This window comes from Zosterops lateralis (genome assembly GCF_965231275.1).
Source record: "Zosterops lateralis genome assembly, chromosome: 18".
In the NCBI taxonomy this organism is placed as follows: Eukaryota; Metazoa; Chordata; class Aves; order Passeriformes; family Zosteropidae; genus Zosterops; species Zosterops lateralis.
The window spans coordinates 9,081,215-9,102,104 of NC_139778.1; the positions used below are offsets into that span (position 1 = coordinate 9,081,215).

Sequence of the window (20,890 nt, forward strand, 5' to 3'; positions counted from 1 at the left end):
AGAAATCCTCTTTTTTAGGTAAGCTGCTTCTTTTCCTCTTGATTCATTAACAAGAATTTAAACCAGAAGATTAAAATTCTGTCTCTGAAGAATTAAGATCCAGACTGGGCAACTTCTGTGGCTGATCACACCAAGCTCTCTGCAGCCTCTGGCCCTGGGGGAGTCGATTTTGAAAGGAAATTTCATCAAGGCAGAGCAAACTCTCACAAAAGTCATGATCAGTATTTTTATTCGTACACACTTGCTTTGAAACTACAATTAATATTTAACAAAAGCATTTCATGCAAACAAAGATTGAAGATACTGCGAATTATGAAACAAACAAACAAAAAAAGATGCCGTAATTTGTACATCAGTCTTGCCCACTATACTTCCAATGGTTGATTTATTTTAAAAATCTTTTGAAATATGAATGGCCTCTCCAAATTTTCTGGTAGCATCTTGCAGACAAATGATATGAAAATAAATAATGTTCTCCTCCATATAAAAACAACATTTGGGTTTTAAAATAATATTAAAATATTAATGAGTTCAAGGTGGGATTACTCCATGTTTTAAAAAAAATAAATAAATTAAAGTAGCATACAGTCATCTGAGAAATTTCAGATGTTCTCTGTATTGTGGAAAACCACAGAGTGTTGGGAAATGCACATTTTAAAAAGAGCCAATAAGCTTCATTTTGTTGAATTATTTTTTTTTTAACATTCATTTTGATAACATGGGAGAGAACAAATGAAAGGTTTGGGGAAAGAGCCATAGATGAAATTTTTATTACCCCTGCAAGCACATTGTTTTTATACTCCAAGGCCAACAGTGGGTACAAACACATAAAATAATTAATATTTTCAGTGAACTGGGGCTCTCAGCCCAGCACTGAGCACCCAGGGAGCTCTGTGGTTCCCTGGGAGCCTTGGAAGCCAAGGCAGGAGTGTGTGAAGCTCTGGAAGGATAGAGCCCTTGGCACTGTCACCTCAAGGGGTTCAGAGAGAAGGAAAAGAAATTCAGATCGTTCTCAGGAGAATGTTTGTAAAGATCATGAACATCATCTTCCTTTCTATTAAAATGTTCCTGTCATTAATAATTATAAAACTAATGAAAACATCAGCTGCAGAGTGTCCAATGTAACCAGAGTGAGAAATGAGCTTCAGCAGCAGCTGAGTGTCAATGTTGTTGAAGCTCATCCTGCACTGTTTCAAATCATTAACAGACTTAATTTATTTATTTAGGTCAACTGACATCAGTGGAAGAAAATAAACCAGTTTCTGGAGCAGTTTTCTTTTAAATTTGAACAACAGACAAGAGAAAAAAAAACCAAAAAAGCACAAAGACGCATTTACAACACAGAAATACATTAAAATATCAACAGAAAACTTCAACCTGTCATGGACGGACCAGCTGCACAAAGAACAGAACTCCTCCTTCAGCAGGAGTCAGTAAAAATGGTGCTAGAAAACAGCTGTGCTGACTTGATTTACCCAAAGGGAATCTTCCCCCCTCCAAGAATCAGTTCTGCTAAGACTTCCAACGACATGGAATTTTTTTAAATTGCACATAAAAATCTCAGGAGCTGGAAAAGAGGTAAGTGCAGCTGACCTACACAATCAGCAAGCATCACTCCCTGCCACAGCCTGACTCCAGGTACAAAAGCTGGACTCCAGATTCTGTAAGAAACATTATCAGATCTGATTTTATTTCTCTTCAAATGCTTTCAGCAGAGTTACTAAAGTTCTATAAAAAAGTAGAAACAGCATGGTATAGCCAGCAGTACCATGTGAATCCAAGAAGCTGATTTAATATTAAAAATTATAATAATAATAATACTTACACAACTCTTTTCAGGTTAAAAGTGAATTAGAAACATTGCCTAAGAAGTCCTCACCCCTCCCTGTGGGGTCAGGAAGTGTTTTTTACCCCCTTTTTACAGGTGAGGTAAGTGAGGCAGAGAGGTTAACAAGTGGCCCTCTCTCTCTCAAGGTTTTCCTGGGAACAGAGGGCTGTAGTGCATGATGATTATTCATGGTAAGGCTATTGAATTCCCAATTGTTACTGGCACAGTGAGAATCATGCATGGTTATGGAGTCAAATCTTACTGATTTCTGCAACTCAGCTATTTCAGATCCCATCTACGAGCGCGGGGCCGAGGGAAAAAAGTGCTTTTTAGTTTGTCTAAACTTTCTGACTACTTGGCAGCTCAGTGCCCACCTACAGAGGGGACACATCAAACACAACCCACATTCACGTTTGCAAAGAGACAAAAAACCCCTATGCACAATAACTTATGCTAATGACTAAAAGAACTGAAAAATCACATTAAATATTTCCAGAAGTTTCCTGGCAGGTCCAAACGTGTATACTGTAAACTTGATATACTGTAAATATGCTTTCTACTCATATCAAAGCTTTATTATTGAATGATTATTATTATTATTGTTATTCATTATTTCCAATGCTGTGCTTTGTTAAGGAGGATCTTCCCCCTCCTGCTCACTGCATGTGTCTCCTATGGCATTTAACTGGGCTCAGAAAACACTTTTCAACTGGTACCACTCCATCCTCAGACATGTCATCTTTCCAGCTAGAAGAAAAGTTCCCCTCTTGCTTGACCTTATTAATTTTATAGAAGCCCAGCATTATTGAATTGGATTCACCCCAAAAGACAGGATGGGTTTCAAAGGCCAGCAGCATTCAGACGTGATGAGGGTTTTTTTAAACTACCAGCTGATTTCCAGAAGAAATTTCTTCAGTTTGTAAAAGGAAATCCAATTGTATTTCTGGAAAGAATGAAGAATCAGAAAGCAAAATTGCATTTCTCCTCCAAACTGGATTAAGAAAGAGTACTTTATCATGGGAATGTGCTCTCTCCTTCTCACATATGTGGCAACCTTGTTTCAGAGCACTGAGCCTGGCCAGTGGGTGAAATAGTTGTCCTGGAATCCCCATCACCCTGCTCTGCTCACTCAAAGGTGCACAAAACCCTCCAGATGCCTGAATAATGACAAAATTTGCCTAGGAGGCAGTTAAGTCCCACCTGATCCCAGAAAACTCCTTGGAAGTTTTACAGGGCAGACCTGTGCCTCTCCCAGCAGGAATGGGGAACCGTCTGGGACTTGAGCACAGGGATGGAAACACAGCTCCCAAAACTTCCACCCTGGCTTCAGTGCAAAACAATTTTCAATCACAGCTCCCAAAACTTCCACCCCAGCTTTAAAGCAGCAGAATTTTCATTTTGCCTTTTGGGAATCTTGGTGGCAACGTGGGTGTTGGGATTACAGCTTCTATCGAACACAAGGGAAAGAGAAGCAGCTCTAATGCCTCTCCTTCTGTTGATACGTGTTCTCTAGAAAACCAAATCTTGTGAAAAATATTACATAAATATCATCTGTCTCTAAAAGGATATGAAAATTCTGGCTGGATTCTTCAGGTTTTCCTTGCCATTGTAAGTTTCTGGATTCTGAGCAGTCAGCAGGAACTCTCAGGAAAGGTCAGAGCATGTGAGGGCATCAGGAAGAGCACTGAGGGGTAACATAACTAATCCCTGCTTTATCCAACCCTGCAGGATCCATGAGTCCACAGTACCTTTTCCTAAGTGTGACAGAAACCTCCAGAAGACAGCACACAGGTCACAAGCCTGGGGACCTGAGGTAACGGCGTTAAAGAGGAATTTCTGCTTCTACATCAGAAAAACTGGGAGACAAACATAAGGGCTGAAGAAATGGGTATGAGAAGTAGCCAGAAAAGGAGCAGGTCTGTCCCCTGTCCCAGTGTCACACCAGCCCTGTGATACCATGTCCTGGTGTGAACAGCACTGACTGTCACAGTTGTGCAATGGGACTTCCTTGGGAAATTCAGATTTCATCAGGAAAACAGAACTGAGGGAACATCCACCCAGGGGAGCTCCTGCCTGGTTTCTGGCTTGGTTCAATTCTGCCCCTGTTCTGCTTTGCTTACTCCCCAAACCTGTATGCTGGTATTTCTCCCAATATTTTCCTTTATCAAAAGTGTCTTTTTCAATTCACATTTTAAAAACAAGCACAATGGCAGCTCTTGGCAAACTGGCATAGATGAGAACCCCTTCTTTATTAAAATCTGAGACTCACTAATCCATTATCTTAATTCAATCTATTATCTTCTACAGTATGATTTCTACTCAGGTTTTACTAAACATTGTCAGGCTAATAATATTCAGATAAAAAAAAAGAAGAAAAGAAGTCATGAATGCTGCATTAGGCCACATGCTTTATGGTGAATACTATCGTTTTTGAAGTACATAATACACAAAGGACAAAATGAACTCCCAGTCTTGGCTGACAACATATTTGACACAGAACAGTTTAAAAATTTTACTTCTAAAATGTCTGGAGTCCTGTTTGTCTAGGCAATAATCTGAGTTCCTGTCAGTTGGCCAACATCCCTTGTGATCCACACCTTGGAATGTCAGGGTTTGATCACTCCAAGATACGCCCCGTGGGAGCTGAGGGCACAAAAGGACTGAAACAGGGCAACAACTGTACTCCTGGAGTGTGGAAATTGCACATCCTGGCCCCAAACTTGTGTTTTCCAAGGGCCCTGCAGGTGCAGAAGCTCGACACAGTCGCCCTTCACATCCAACCCTGTTTCCCTGAACGACTGCCCAACTCACCCAGGTCACCCCCGAGGTCCAGCCCACCCCTCTGGCTCCCACCTGGCAGGGTTGGATCTTTCTGACAGAATCTTTGGCACAGGTTCCATGTTTTATTGTCATAAAAGATGATTAAAAAGTAGGTTCCCTTGCCCACCCCACCCCATTACATGTTCTAGTATAAATTGAAGTGTTTTATGGCAAATATCTTACTTTTTGAATATGTTTACATGCTGGAAAAACTGTACTCAGTCTGCATGCAGCAACAGAGACATCATGCTTCTGGCATCATCATGCACATCTGACAGACAAAAAGTGCCTGTGGCTGCTAATGGGATCAAGATAGGAGGGGAAAAAAAAAGGGGAATGCACCAACTACTATTTTACATGCTGTAACAAAACCAAAATTTGCACAAAACATTATTTACTGATATTGGAGTTAATATCTTCTGGTAAGTTGTAAGAGGAAATATCAAATTTTTTTTATCTAAGTGATAGGAGAGGAGAAGATTGCATTAATTACAGTGTTCATCATTGCAAATAAAGTCTATTTCCTTCTCTGCAAGTAATAAGCAGATGTGAAATGAAAGCCTAATTGAACCTCGTATAAAACCTGCAGGTAGCGGTTATTATTTAAAAGTATATCTACTTTTAAAAAAAAGAGATTATACTCTAAGCCAGTAACAATATTCAAAACCTAAAGTAAAAATCAAAACAATAGCAAGAAAACATTGAGCTAAATCTAAATGGTGTCATTCAGAACAAGAACTTTCACAAATAAAGCACGAGTTGTTTTATAAAATTTTTATAATACTCTTTATGCTTGATACGATTATGTCAATAATATAGATCTGCTTATTATTAACCCTTATTATTAAGAGTTATTACTAAACATGCAAAATTCATTGCATGAAGCATATGTAAAACGTATTAAACTCCATTCTACCAATAAAATGAGTTTTAGGTGCTGCTTCTTTCAGGCTTGATTATTCTACAGCCCAAAGTTTTCTGAATTAAAACTGATTATTTAAGACTAAATCTCACTTGATTTTCATGAGTTATTCTGGAGAAATCAGGAAGTCACTCGGGGCTGCATTTTTTGTTAATTTAGTATACATAATGCTTTCTTCAATTTACTGCCCTACACTGCAGACTATAAATAAACACACGTAAATAAGATTTAAGGAATTACAGTTTTGTTTTATATTCCAGGTTAGTAAATTTCATAGTAAAATATTGGTATTAGAACCAGTTAACAGTAAACTTGAGGAGTGGTGTAAATGAAACCAACTGAAGAGACAATGGCACCCTGGATCACAGAATAATCTCATGGAGATTAAAAATTCACAAAAGTATTATTAAAATTATTACTATTATCATCATCATCATCATCATCATTATTATTATTATTAAAGACAAAATTTCACCCTTGAGTTTATCACATGCTACTCTCAGTACAAATCCTAGAGATGTGGCCACCACCCGAGCGCTTCTATTTGGGATCTCACAGGATGGCTTTGCCAAGCCTCAGGGTCTAATTTGATTTCATCCCCCCTCCCACCCATTCCCAACTATTTTTTTTTCCCTGCCATATTTTTCCAAGGCTTTCAGCAATGTTTTTTACAGCAATGCCTTTCCCCCCCCTGGAGCTGACCCCGCTGAGTCTCTGGATCTGTCCCCGAAGTCTCTTGGGAGGACACTCCCAACTCCCAGCATCTGCCCCCAAGGAATAAATACTGGAGGTGGCTTCTTCATACCATGTGTCAGAGGTTTTTCCAACACAACACAGTGGAAAAGGGAGCAAAAGGACAGCAGGAAGTTACAAAATATAAACGTACCAAAACATGGGTAAGTTTTGACAAGTCAGTGGCGACTCCTGGAAGAAAAAGTGGGCACTGTACACTAATTTATCTCCTGTTAAGACAACATCGCTGCTGCAAAGCCCAAATCCTGACTTAAGTGGCCCTTTCCCTCATCTCACACCCTCTAACCCTACAATTTCCAGGCCCAAATGGAATCAAACAAGGCGAAAGCCTAAAAATTGTAGGGTTACAACCGTTCCCCGCGGCGGGATTTGTTCTGCTGTTTTCATGCTACATTTTCTACAAGGGGGTGCACGAACTGGGGGTTGACGTAGGAGAACCCTTCGAAATCTGTTTGGTCTATGTTGGCAATGACCAGCTGATCTGGAGGCGTCAACACCGGCTGTCCTCGCGTGAAGAACTTATCGAAGTTTTCAGCTCCTTTGCCACACTGCAAGGAGAGAGAAAAGCAGAAAAAAAGGCTGAAAAAAAAGCCAAAAACACAACAGCAGAGTTGTCAGGATACATGCAAAGCTTTCCCTCATTTCTTATGAGTATTTTCCCTCATAAGGGAAATTGAGTGAAATTTTTTTTTAAGTTGTTTTGACAAAAAAATCCCAGACAAACAGTGAAGTTCTAATAGCTGGATCCTGATAAAAAGCAGTCACAAAGGTTTCCATCCATCAGCTTGAGGTGACAAGATAAAGAGGCTTAAATATTCAGCATTACTGGGATACAAAAGGGGAAAGGAAATGTTTTTATAAATATATGTTGGCAAGAGATATTTTCTTTGTTGAGTCGTTTTGTTCTTTTTAAAAGCCTTACAACAGAAAATTAAATTTTTTGTGTTAGTCTCTGTTTCCTCTATGATCTGCAAAAAGTTTAATGCAATTCATTTATGTGCTTTGAGTCTTCACTGAACAGACTATAAACTCCTATAAATTCATAAATGACAGCAGGGTTTCAGTCCTTGGGATGGCAGGAGGGCTGGGCAGGGAGCACATCCCGGGACAGGTCCTTGTTCCAAAACTTGCTATCACAGGTTTTCTCCTTTAATTTCTTAAGAAACTCATTTTTGGGTGAATTCCAGCCAAAAAAGGGGGTGAAATACAGTTACAGCCTGAGCCCAACTCCTTCAGAACAGAAAACAAAAGAAACCAAGTTTGTAGAAAGAAGAGTTTGGAGGAATGCAGAGAAGGCTTGATAAGCAGGGAAGTATGATCAGAAGCAAGCTAAAAAATAGGAAGGTGGTACCAGAATGAAATTAGCTTGTGCGCAAGAAAAAAAATACTATTTGAGGAAAATTAGGCATTGAATATTGTGGAAAGGTGAGGAGGAAACTGGTAAATGTGCTCATCTCAAAACTACTGTAACAGATCTTTGGACAAAGCAGGTATGGGATAAAGACAGTGAGTGTTTCCTCCCTTTGTTCCTGAGCCTTTCCTCTCTACCAATCCCTTCAGCATCCCTGCATGTGGATTTAAAGGGTAAAATTACATTATTATCTTCAGACTCAGAAGATAACTTGGAAAGGGCAGAATATGGCTCCTACAATAGACCAATATTAAATATTGATTTTTTTTCCTGAATTAATGCAACACGAGTAAATCTGTGCATTTGTAGGAGGATGCACTGGAGAGGGGCCCACTGAGGGGATTCAGAGTGAGAGGTTTGGAAAGAGCCCAGGGAGAGTTTCCAACCTTCTCACAGAGCACCTGGCAGGTGCTGGGCTGGCTCTGCCATCTGAGCTGAGCTGCACAGACCTTCTGCTGCCTGGGGCACACCTTGGTTCCTATTTGTGACAACATGTGCTCAGGTCCTGGAGCCCAGTGCTCACAGAGGACACTGGAACAGCCTTGGAAGAACACCAGCACAGGGACACTGCACCATGGCCAAGCTAACAGGGCTCTGCTCTCTCCACCCAGGGTTCTGCACCACTCATCAAATGCCCATGGAGTCTTTGCATTGTGGGACAGAACTCTGGAAGAGCTGAATTTGATAAGGAAAAAACCTCTGAATTATCAGCATGATAGCTGATGTAGCCCCAAATGAAGTCAAATTAATTTAGAGGCACAACAGCCAGCTCAGAGTAGCCACAAAAGGAATTTTTTTATTGCTAAAAAGGAATTTTTTCCTAAAAAGGATATTCAACAGATAAGCATCATCCTGCAACAAAAATATGCTATTTTCTTTCTTTTTAATTTTTTTCTTCTTCTTTTTTTCAGCAAGTGGAAAGTATTCAAAGAAGCTGGACATTGAAACCAAAGTTCCTGAGATCATTAGGTCTCTCATTATTGTTTATGCTAGTAGAGGCTAAGAAATAAAACACATGAAATATGGGTATATTTTGGGTGCAAACAGAGTAACTTATAAACAAATTTGTATTTCCAATGATACAAATCTTCTTCTTGTTAAAGAACAGCACTGCTGTTGTGAACCTTAAGGCAGTATTAGACTCCTCAAACTCCTGAACTTGGAAATACATGTAAAATATCCTTCTTGCCAAATAATCACTCTATGACTATAACCTGTGAAATGTCAGTCAGGAAGGGAACACGTTATTGACAGCACCCAACTGCTGACCCAAAATCTGCAGGTCTGTGTTCCAGTAAGGACTGTGGAAACAGCAGGATTATTCCTGCAGGAAAGCACTTCCTAGAGAAGATGCACCTACAAAAGTTTCCTTAAAAAAATCACCACAAAAAAAGCGCCTATAAATACATCCATATCCTCAAACAGAATAAGGGATGTGTGATTTTTGCTTTCTAAAATCAATATCCAGCCCTGGAGGGATTTAAAACTTGTGTAGATGTGGTGTTTAGGGACATGGATTAGTGGTGGGCTTGGCAGTTCTGGGATAATGGTTGGAACTCAGTGATTTTAAAGGTCTTTTCCAACCTAAACGATTCTATAATTGTATGACACTGATACAAATAGAAGCAGCAAGCACCATAAATGAGTTGTGCACAGGGTATGTAAATACTAGACTTGGGTTTTAAGTTATTTTTGTCTAGGAAAGTCGGGCCCCGTGTGAATCCGCCTCGGTGTATTTTAATAGCTGCCTGTGCAAACAAACCAGGTCATGACAACCAGGGAGACAGAAAACAGTTGCTCTGAGGAGGAGCCAGGATCTGCCAGGAAGCTCTGATGGAACCAGACCACACTCCAAGCTTTTAGCACCTTCATGATGGTGCTACTTTTAACTTCAAGGAGACTCTAAGCACTCGGCTCGTGAGCTAATAAAACTCACAGATGTGAAGGTAGATCTGCTTTATGAACAGCTTTAAGTTTGACTTGAGAAGCATGTAATAAAAATCTTATATAAAATATGCTCTAAGAGCTCCCCTTTGCACAGCCAGCTCTGGGGATGGGCTGGGCAGGGCTGGCAGTACCACACAAGTTCTTCACTTATTTACATCCTTCTCTGCATGCAAAATCCACACCATAGCAGAAAGGTATTTCCTTTAGCAATAAACACCCTTCCCAGCTGCAACTCTCCTCCTGTTGATGTGAAAAAGTAACTTGTATGAAAAAATTGAAGAATAATTCAGGTATTATTGACCCTCTGTTCATTAGTTTGTGATACCTCACTTGTGTGTCTGTATTGGCAAATAAATCAGTGTAAAGAGCAGTCACCCTACACCTGAAGTGCTAAAGCCAGCCAGGATTCTCAGCTGAAAAATAAAAGGGTTGGAGAAAAAAGGTTCAATGTTAGGACATAATAATTTACAGCTGTTCCTTAAAGCTTGTGTTCTTGTGTGCAAACTCTTAACTCTGCCTGTCAATAAAGCACAGAACATGCTGAAAGAAATTCTGGCTCAACAAGCAAAGCCCTTCCAATTCTATTTTGCAAACAGCTCTCAGGATAAGGACATCTTTCCACCTGCTTGGGTTTCTAAAATGTTCCTGTAGATACATGTGTGCAAACCAGTAATAAACAGGGAAAATAAGCCAGGGATTAATCTTGCAAACCGAGCAGACATCACTGTAGGATGGGGAATAAAACTTTGTGCTGGGCAGCCAACCATGGAGGAAATTCACCCCTCTAATCCAAATTCCTCAGTCAGATCCTGACGTTGGATGCTGCTCAGAGGAGACAGCTGTCACCCACATCCATTACCAGTCTCAAGTGGCTGATGTGGATGTGCAGAGTTTTCAGCTCCTCAGGAGGTGTGTGACCATCCAGGCAGGGCTCAAACCACTGGAGGGTTTTTTTTGCAAGGCACTAAGTTCCCCAGGTTACAGCACACGGTGTCAAAGCATGAGCAGGCTCGCACACAGCTCTGCCCTTAGCAAATTGTCTTGTTTTAGCCGTGCCCCAGGTCTACAGTCTCACCCCGGGGGGAGCAGGGCTGAGGTCAGAGAGGGAAGGACCTGGCATCACTCACCACTTTAGGTTTGAAAGGTGGCTGAATCTCTCTGTTCTCCAACTTTTCCCAGTCAATTCTCCTGAAGAAAGCGTGTTCCCTGATGTCTCTTTCACCCTCCAGGCCACAGCCAAGGCGTTTTGCAGGATGTTTAGTCATCAGCTATTGGGAAGAAAACACCAAACCATTCAGTTTAATGCTGGAAGGAAAGTGAGAGCAACTTTCCCCTGCTTGCAATGCTCTTGCTCCTCTCCTGAAGATGCACACTGCTAATAAAATTGTTTTTAAAAGCTGAAATGAATTTTTGGAAGAATTTTCTCATTTGATCACTGGAGACAGCAAATCAGCAGCAGAATTAGGGGCTGCACTGGGGAAATTTTTCCCAGTGGGCAGAGGTTGCTGCTGGAGGTGCAGGTGGTGCCCAGGACACGCTGCCATCACTGCTGGCTCACAACTCCCTCCTGAACTTCACCTCCAATCTATCAGTCCAATCTTATAGATCCCCAGAACAGCTCCTGCCCTAACTCAACAATCAATTAAACATCATAAATTCCAATGCACTAAAGCTTCATGAAGTACAAGCCCCCCCACACTCTCATTTCATTTTTCTGGAGCTTGTTCAAGACATCTCATTACTGAGCCTCCAATTCTTTGGCACCCAGCTGACAATATCTAATCTGTGTTTCCTCCCTTGCATTCTTAATGACATCCTGGTCAATACTATACCCAGTTGCAGAGATTAAATAGATTTGGGAGAAAAAAAAACCAGCCCCAAATCCACCAGCCTGGCGTGCTTAGAAACTGGAATGTGCTCCCTAATTAACAAGTTCCTCAGCATTTTCTAATTGGTGTGTACATTGGGAATTGTGCAATGTAGCCTCAAACTCTCAGTTCCAGTTTTGTAGGGACTTTTTGAAGCTCTTCTACAAATTATATATGATTAATGTACTGCTGGGAGTGATACCTCAACAGATCTTCTTAAAACCTCAGTACCACTTTAGTCTCCTTCCAAATGTTGAGTTGATCTGATTCCAATTTTGAACCTAAAATAAAAGTTACTCTAAGCAGGTTTGGGAAGTGGCTGTGCACTGGGCAGGAATCACAGCCTTCTTCAAGATTAACAGCAATGTTCCCATTTTTGTTACCTTTTCCAACCCCTTTACTTTAACAGTAGGTGATAAAAGAAAATGGGAGTATTGATTCTAGTAGTTTTAATTCTTTCCAAAGTTGCTGCATTTACCAAAACCAACAAACTCTCAATCAGTGGAATGGAAGTCAAGCAGACAAATCAATTCCAAGAGCAGAGTGGGCACGTTTGTCTTGCCCAATGGTGCCCAGTGCTGGGATTGCTGAGCTACCACTGACTGCAAGGGTCAGAAACCTTCTCACACTGACTTCTTAACTCAGGAAAAATTCCCCCTGAAACCTGAGATTAATTTGTCAGTTTAATGCAGATGAAGAACATGTCAGTATCACAGAGACTTGCCCAAAATCTCAAGGGTAATTTTAGCTTTCTGCCCTCCTGACAGGAGCACCCAGAGAGCAGCAAACAGAGGAGCTGAAAACAGGGCAATTACATCAGGTTCAGACTGTGCTGTTTGAATGTGTGATTTTCACAAGGCAACAACCTCAATGTACTTTACAAAAATACATCATGTTTATTTTTTGTTGGCCAGCACGTCTACACTGATATAAACTCCAAAATTAGCATGGTCTTTCATTTTACCTTCTTGTTCTAAACACCTTTTCTTTTCCTTGGTGATTTTCTTTAATGGACTAATATCCAACTCACATATAATACTTCATATATGGTTGAAAAGGATAGGAAGAATGTAAATACCAAATTAACTAAGTGCAGTGCTGTTTTATCAGTGTATGTCAGACATCAAATAACCCATTACAGGTGGTGGTGGATTGAAAAAGCTGCAGACTGATGGTGCTCTAGAGAATCACATGGAATCAAAGGCAAGTTAAATTAATTCTTTTTTCCTAAGCTAATCCCCTGAAGCCAAATCTATTATTTTCTTCAAAAGTTAAAAAAAAATAAATTTAGTATCTAAGACCAAATTTGGGCCACACAGGTACCACTGGGTCAGAATTTCTCCATGGTTTCCTCACATTTATGCTAAAGATTTTCACATAAACTTGTCTTTGTCTACATTTAAAAATGATCCTCCTAAACCCCTGTGCTCTGATACTGTCATTAGACATTCTGGGCCGAGGACTTGCTGGAGTTACCTCCAGCCAGGCTGAGAAATCTCACCTTGCAAAATCAGGGCTGTGCTGCCATGGGTTGAGAGGCAAAGCAGGGGGAGACTCTCCACACAATGGTCCTGTTTATAAATTCTGCCCTGGATTTGGCAGCTACTCATCCTGACATTTGTTCTTCCCACAAAACAAGGAGACACAGAGGGAAGAGCCCAGCACTTACCAGTGACACCAAGTGACAACACAGCCTGACAGAAGTTGTCTTTTAAATACTACAGTGCTGTGTCAGGGCCAGGCAAATCCAGCTACTCACAAAGGATTGCCAAAAAGGAACTTAATGATAAATAACATTTTTTTCTCACCCCCTTGCAGATGGAGACAGCTTCTTTGGACAGTGATTTTGGGTAGGAAACATTATGCTCCATTATGGACTGGAAGAGTTCGTCTTCATCTTCCCCATCAAATGGAGGCTGTTGAAAATAAATCACAAGTGAGTAACTCACTGAGTTTTCCTTTTTTTTTTTAATAATTTTGAATTCTTCACTTTTTATGAAATGGCATAACAACACCATGCCCAGAGAGATCCATATACAGCAATGCTCCTTGCCCAGGAACAACCCCCAAACTCACAGCAATCTGCAGCCTGGATATCTGCTGACCCAGGAGTTCAGTGTTTGACAGTCTCAGATCAAAATCAAGGAGAAATGTTCATTTCTGTCCCCAGAATAGCAGCCAGGTTAATGAAATGTGTGCAGGATTATCTTTGGGATCAGCTTTAATCAGTTTTTAAAGCTACTGTGCACCAGACAGACAAAATACTTCAAAGGGTGAAGTTTGGAGAATAACTTTGAATTACCTTGTGCTAAGGTATATCCATGCCTCACTTAATTCCAGTCAAACTCCAGTTTGTTTTATGTCATGGCTGTAGATTCTGCTTCTGAGACTATCACAAAAAAGGGCTGCACTATTAATTTAAAATACAGGGGTAGGAGAGTGCCCATGGATAAATCCCCAGGATATGGGCCCTGTGCAAGACCCAGCTAATGGTAAATCTTTCCTCCAAAGCATTCAGATGGCCAATATTTGCAATGCAGCCTGCAAATGTCAACAGCTGCAATTGCTACACATTAAAACTTTTAAAAGGTCCCCTGGAATTTCACAGAGAAACTCTTAAAGAAGAGTTTCTCTGTGAAATTAATTTCACATTTGTTACAAATGTATGTTTTAAGCTTGGGAAATGCCTGCCTTTACCAAACATTCACCGAAATCCAGTTGCAGGAATCTTTTCAAACTCCAGACTAACAGAATTCCTTAAAGTTGGTGCTTATCTGCCATTTATGGCAGCAGCGTGTTCCTTCCCTACCCCAGTGACTCAGAGAGCAGCCTCTCATTAACTGTGCAGAATGAGGGGTCTGTAACTGAGCACATTTCCCAGTGCTGAGACCCACATTTTACCCCCAGGACATACAGCACAAAAACTGTATTCTTGGGACTTAACTGCAATGCAGAGCTTATACACACACTCTTATTATGCTTCCCTGTGGTTTCAAACTCCTAAATGGTATTTCTTCCACTTGACATGCATTTTCCTGCTCAAGTGTCTCCCTTTCAATTCTGAAGATGGCTATTTATAACATTATTGCAGTACAAAGGAGCCGTATTCAAAGGCAGAGCTTGATTATGTGGGTGCAACATAAAGAGCTTAAAGCCTAAATACATTCTCAGTTGAGTCAGTCAAGAGTACAAGGAGATAACAGCAGAATGAAAGGCTTCAATCTTATCCTGTAATGGTCTAAACCTTCAGGGAGCCTTGAAACAGAGCAGCCTTGGAGGGCAGGAGGTCACAGGCAGCACGGGAGGGGGAATCTTACCTGGCCAGCCAACATCTCATAGAGCAGCACACCATATGCCCACCAATCCACCGACTTCCCATAGGGCTGGTAAGCAATGATCTGTATAATCACACAAAAAAACAAAGGAAAAGCCCCTGTGTTAACTAACCCCCAGCCTTGTGGTGTATTAGGTACATGTGGGACATGCAGAGAAACACAGATTTCCTTGGGAAAGGCCAGAAAGCCAATCCTGTAATCCTCACTCCAGCTAATCATGGGTTTCAGTGGGAGTTGGATTGTTTGGCAAGTGTGAGTATAAACCCACCCACACCCTTGGTACCCTGATATTGTGGAACATGCAGCTCTCAGGAGCTCTTGGGATGTGCATTTGAGGGCAAAGGAGGAAGTTCAGCAGCACAATGTAGGAGACAAGGCATAACCATTACCCAAACGTTTGTGTCAAAGTTTGAAATCATGAGGCTCACTTAACTGATGGGCTATCAAGAATTAGACCTTTGTTTTCAATATTTATATTTTTGTTCTGCTGTAAAAGGAGTCAAAATTTAGGAAAAGAGCAAAACTCCAAAATCCCCAGTCAAGTTTTCCCAAGCCACACGATTGTGATACTCAGTATGAAACACCAGCTACACCCAAAAGAAAGGGGGTTCTGCTGTTCAGATTAATGGAAATGTCAAGTATTTTCCAGGCTCTGAGTTCACATCTGACTCACAGAGCAGGACAAATTGAGTTCTGAGGAACAAGGAAAGGCTGCAAGTGCCAGCAGCACCCAGGTCCCCTCCTGCGTCATCCTCGTTAATCGAGGCCTCCTCAGAGAGCAGTGCTCATTTATTTATTTAAGAGCTGCATTTGGTGATGCTGGAGAGGAGTTTGGAGGTGCAGGTGTTCCTCAGTTCTCTTCCTAAATAACTGTGAAAGGATGCTGTGAATTGTGAAGGGATGCAGGACATCCCAGTCCCTGCCCATCACAACCTTCAACTCCAAAGTCTCTACTCCACTGGAGTGAGCAGGGAACTGAGGCAGTCACAACTCCACAGGGGCTTGCATTTCATTTTCCTGTTTGCTCCGTTTTTATTCTTTGTGAAATAAATTGCCCAGTCAAGTACACATCACACATCTCTAAATTTTTTTAGTTGTCTGAAAGAGAAGTTGAACTGCCAAGTCCCATAGTTGCTCAGGAAAATAGTGAGTCACCAGTGCAATAAAGCAGGACTGCCTGGCTACTAAATAAAATTATGGTCTCTGTGTGGATATATGTCCTTGCCTGAGATACAGCAGCACACAACTTCAAAATTACTGCAATGTTTCTAACCAAAGGATTTCAAAATCAATGGTGCTTTGGAATATATTAGACAACCAGAGATAATAACAAGATTCTCATTGGGAAGGCCCAACATAAAGGCAGTGTGTATTAGTTGTCTCTTAGCAGTAATATGGGCTTAAAATATATATACTTGGGACATTTATTTTGTCTTATAGTAGTTGACGTACTTGGTTACTCTCCCTTCCATTTCCATCACCAGTAAGTTCCTGCTCGAATCAATATTGCCTTTCGAAACACCACACACTTTCAAACTTTCATCCAGGAAAATTACTGGCGTTTACACACACAAAATGACAAAACATTTCATCCTCAGTCCTTCTCTGACAATGTCTCCCTGCCCTATGGAAAAGAATATTTTATATAAAAAAAGGGAGATAGTTTTCAGGTCATTGATTTGTAAGGGCAGAACATTTTGTATAACAAGTGCAGTCCAGGTATGTGGTTTTTGGGAGGAACAGTTTCTTTCAATTAGCAAATGAGAAAAAGATGGATCCACAGCAATGAGAAGGAAAATGCTGCCACACTGCCAAGGTTCTGTACCTGGCAGCCAGGTCTGTCCAGGAGCCCACAGTCCACTTCTGTCCCTGTTGTCAAGGAGTTTGATGGGATTACTGAGAGGAGGAAATCACTTAAATGCTGCAGTGCAATGTCCTACAGGGAAAGCTGTACTAAAGCATGGACTCAGTGATGCTGATTTTTATCCAGCAAGAGGTGAGTCAAGGCTGGGTTCTTCTCTAAATAGCATTCTCACCAGGAAATGCAACATCCCCTATGAAATCTGCCTTTGGGAGAAAATATTAAACAGAATCATCAGGAGAGGCAGAATTAACATGGAAAAAGCTCCAACGGATGGTCAGAATCACTACAATTTTTCTGCTGTTTGATGAACAGAGCAGTGCCCCTCTGAGCTGGCACACACCTCCCTCACCTGAGCCAGTCTGTGATGGGAGAGTGGGAATTGAGACATAAACACAGCCAGCAGGGCTGGGAAAGTCCTACTGCAAATGCAATGACAACACCTTCTTCATTCAATTATCTCCATGCAGGAAAAGGTGGTGCTGTCACTGCTTCTGCACATGGGGAGTTTTCTTCCTTTAATCCCATCTAAATACATCCAGTTTGAATCAGCAGCAGGTGAGGTTGTGGCACCAGGGAAACCCAGAGCAGGCATTTGCCATGGCTGTGTGGAACCTGTGCATGAACTCCTCATACTGGAGCTGCTCACAGCATTAATTGGGAACTGCAATTGAGATACACCCAGCTGGAATCAGCAGTTGGGTCCTGGTGAGGTTGTGGCACCAGGAAAACCCAGAGCAGGCGTTTGCCACGCTAATTCCCCAGGGAGCACATCCTGTGTGGAACCCAGATAAACTCCTCGTGCTAGAGCTGCTCACAGCATTAATTGGGAAGTGCAAACCAGAGAGAAGAATGCTCACTTCAAGGGAGGAATTACACGTGGGAGGAAGCAGATGAGCCTTCAGTGTGCAGTCAAACACGCATTGGTAGGAAGTCAGCAAGTTCTAAACGTTGTGTTTTCAGTAGTTCCCTCCTCATCACCCGGAATTCATCGTGTGTCACCTCCCCAGCTGCTGCACTCAAAGTCATCCCTGCCTGCCTTGCAGCAGCTGCCAAAGTCATTCTATCTGCATGTACAAATTTTGGTATCTTTTAGAGCAAATGGGGGTATGCGAACATGTCCTCCTGTCTCACCACAGTGTGCAGAGCATACCCAGAGCAGGGAGGGAGCTCCTGTCCCTAGAAATGAAGACCTGCACCCTCCTCCACCTGTGATTCCTGATTTTCACTGCCCAGGCAGCAGTGGAAAGCTGATGGGATCCTTCTCTTCCCCATCACTAGTTTAAATTATTGCCCTTTTCATGTCCTTTTGCATTTCAAATGTCCCATTTTACCCATCTATTGCCATGCATTAAGAGCTCTGCCTTTCCAGGTTCTGTGGATTTGAGCATTCAGAAAGAGCTCAGGAATTTCTCTCATCAAGCAAAATTGGCAGAAGGACCTGGTTTTTTTCTTTTTTTTCTGTATTTTGCCTCCGAGGAAGGCACAGTTAAGAGCAGGACACAGAGATTAATATCAGCAATTTGTAGGAATGTTTAGATCATTGCAGCTAGTAGCCAGTTGGGATGAAAAGATTATATCCCAGAGGCAAGAGGAAATCTTTTGTGAGCATATATGATGTGTGCTGGAAAAGTTGAAACTCAGTTATTAAAAGAAATAAATATTACTAGCACAAGAAACAGTCAAATGCACTTTCCAAACCTTTTTGCCTCCCACAATCCTGGCAAATTCAAGGTTGGAACTGAAGATCTTGAGGCTGTGAGATGGAAGAGAAGGGAAATGGAGTTTCTAATTTAAATTCCTCTGAAATTCAAAATCAGCACTGTGGCTGCTGCAGGGATGCTGATGGTGGGGTTCTGTGCTGGCAGAATCCCTTCTCCCTAATCCTCTTGACATCCATCTCCTCCTGTCTCTCTTGACTGGTCAAGGAAACACAAAGTACTAATTGATTTCACAGCTATTTCACCACTCTGACCATAAATATTTAAGTTCAGCACATCAGGAAACACTCTGTACAAGATAACCACTTTCTGCCTGAGAGAAGCTGTCAGATCTGGGATCCCACCAGTTTAACCTCTGCACATTTCCTCAAATTGCACAGCGTAGGAAAATTAACAATAATAACTCCAGCCCATTATATACCCAGGTAATAGCAAATGGCAACTTTCCCACTCGGTAAAAAAGGAAAAACATTATTTTGCAGCACACCAAATTGGGGGGTTCACTTTGCTGAAGGCAGCACTGCACTCCTCTTCTTTTCCATGCAGAGCTGGGGCAGGGGACACCAGCTGAGCTGTCCCTGCAGGGTTCTGGCAGCTGTGTGTGCTCTGATCCATCTGTGGGCAGGTCCTGCAGGGGCAGCGTGGGCTCACAAGAGCCACCACATTCTTCCCCAAATGCTGCTCAAAAGAGCTCATTCTCCATGTTTGAGTGCAGCCCACTCACAGGATTCTACTCCAGACACCTTCAAGAGTTTATTTAGTTTTAGCTCCTTTATCTCCACCCAGCAGGGAATGTGACCGTGCAAATGAATTCTCATTAAAATCTATTAGAAATTTTATAAATTTTAGCCCATGGAAACATGGGCTGGAACACCCCTGCAAGTGAAACAGGAACGTTTCTTTGAAGTTTAGCACAGAACTAGTTAGCAAACTGTCAGTCACAATAAAGTCGTCAGAGACAAAAGAGAATCAGCCAACTAAACAAAATAAAATCAAATCTGTTTGTAAGATAACAGACTGATTTTCTTTCACTTACTGGGTGTTTTGGTAAAAGGTTTAGTTCTTTATATGAAATTTCCAAATAAAGTAAAATAATTCACTCCAGCAGTGACTCACACTGAGCATTCTGCTACTGACAAAATGTTCTTTGGCATTAATTGGCACAAGACAGTTGCCACAGAAAGGACACTAATTTGTAATATTGGCTTCATTTATGTTTTGACAGAAGAAAATGAAATACTACTCTGGTTGTTCTGATGTCCTGCTGCAAGCAACAGCAAACGGTGAAAAATCAAGGGTGTATAATCTACAATATTTCACTCTGAAAAGCATGAATTAACAACCGGGAAAAAACCAAACTATTTTTCACTCCAATTTCACAGAGATGGCAAAATTCACCTTTAGACACTAATTTACTTGTCCCTGTATAAATCTCCCCTATTCCAACAAACATTCAATTACAGCCAGAAATGCTCCAGCCAGAGCTGCCTCTTGCTCAGTACCCAGTGAACAACTGAGTGTCTTGGATCAGGATCCAGCCTCCTGCATCAAATTTGCTGCCAAACAAATCAAGACTCTTGAAAGCTCAGTATGCACAAAGACCAGATTTTAATATTCATATATTTGAATTATATCCAAATCACCACCATGTGCTTGTTTTCAATTCTTTAGACCTCAACTACAGAAATACAAATCATATCCAGACTCAAAGTCTTAATTCTAAGCTCATATTTATCCCAGTGCCTTAAAGCACAATTGAGCTTCTCAGGATAATATTTTCATTTCAGATCCACTGTGGCTGGTTCAGGCTTCAATGTCATTTTCAGTGGCTTGAAAGCTGCACAGGTATGTCTAAGTCATTGAAAACTCAAGGCAAATTATGGATTTATTACAACTCCACCCTATTTCTCAGCTTTTGGAAGAGGCCTTCAATGACAGGAGGTGAAGAGCAGCAACTCGTGGCACCTGTGCAGCAGTTGCAGGACATGGTCTGGAGAAGACCACAGTGCTTTTACAGAGACATCAGCAAAAAGCTTCAAGACCTCATGAGTCCCTTCCCAAAAACCAGTGAGTGATTAGTGATTTCCTGAAAATGCCATATAATCCTTTCAATGAATGTGTGCTGGCAGCTGTGTGAACCTATGGAGGAGCAGATTAAAGCAGCATTGTTTGCTTCCAGTGAAATATTTGGTGATCTCAGCAACAAGCTCCCACAACATTTGTATAACCTCACAAATTGCCAAGTTTAGTGTAATAGTATTTCCAGGCTGCAAATTTAACATCAGAAGTTGGTGAGCCTGGATTTTTTTAAAAGTTTTTTGTTAATGAACAAAATCTTATAAAAAGTTAGTTTTTCAATTAACCAGGTATTTCTTAAAATAGTGAAGTCTTATTGATTACATTGCATTAATTCACAAATATATC

The 20,890-nt window shown here is 41.2% G+C and overlaps 1 protein-coding gene across 1 annotated transcript in view; it reads right to left on the reverse strand.

Annotated features, from left to right (window-relative positions):
* Window positions 1-212: 212 nt before the first annotated feature.
* PRKCA (protein kinase C alpha) overlaps window positions 213-20,890 on the reverse strand; it is a 146,452-nt gene continuing 125,774 nt past the window's right edge. The window contains exons 14-17 of the mRNA XM_083874842.1: window positions 14,867-14,947; window positions 13,358-13,465; window positions 10,809-10,949; window positions 213-6,871 (exon numbers count right to left, since the gene is read on the reverse strand). Of these exons, the coding sequence (XP_083730968.1) occupies window positions 6,707-6,871; window positions 10,809-10,949; window positions 13,358-13,465; window positions 14,867-14,947 (495 nt within the window). The 3' untranslated portion in view covers window positions 213-6,706. The remainder of the gene's footprint in view (window positions 6,872-10,808; window positions 10,950-13,357; window positions 13,466-14,866; window positions 14,948-20,890) is intronic.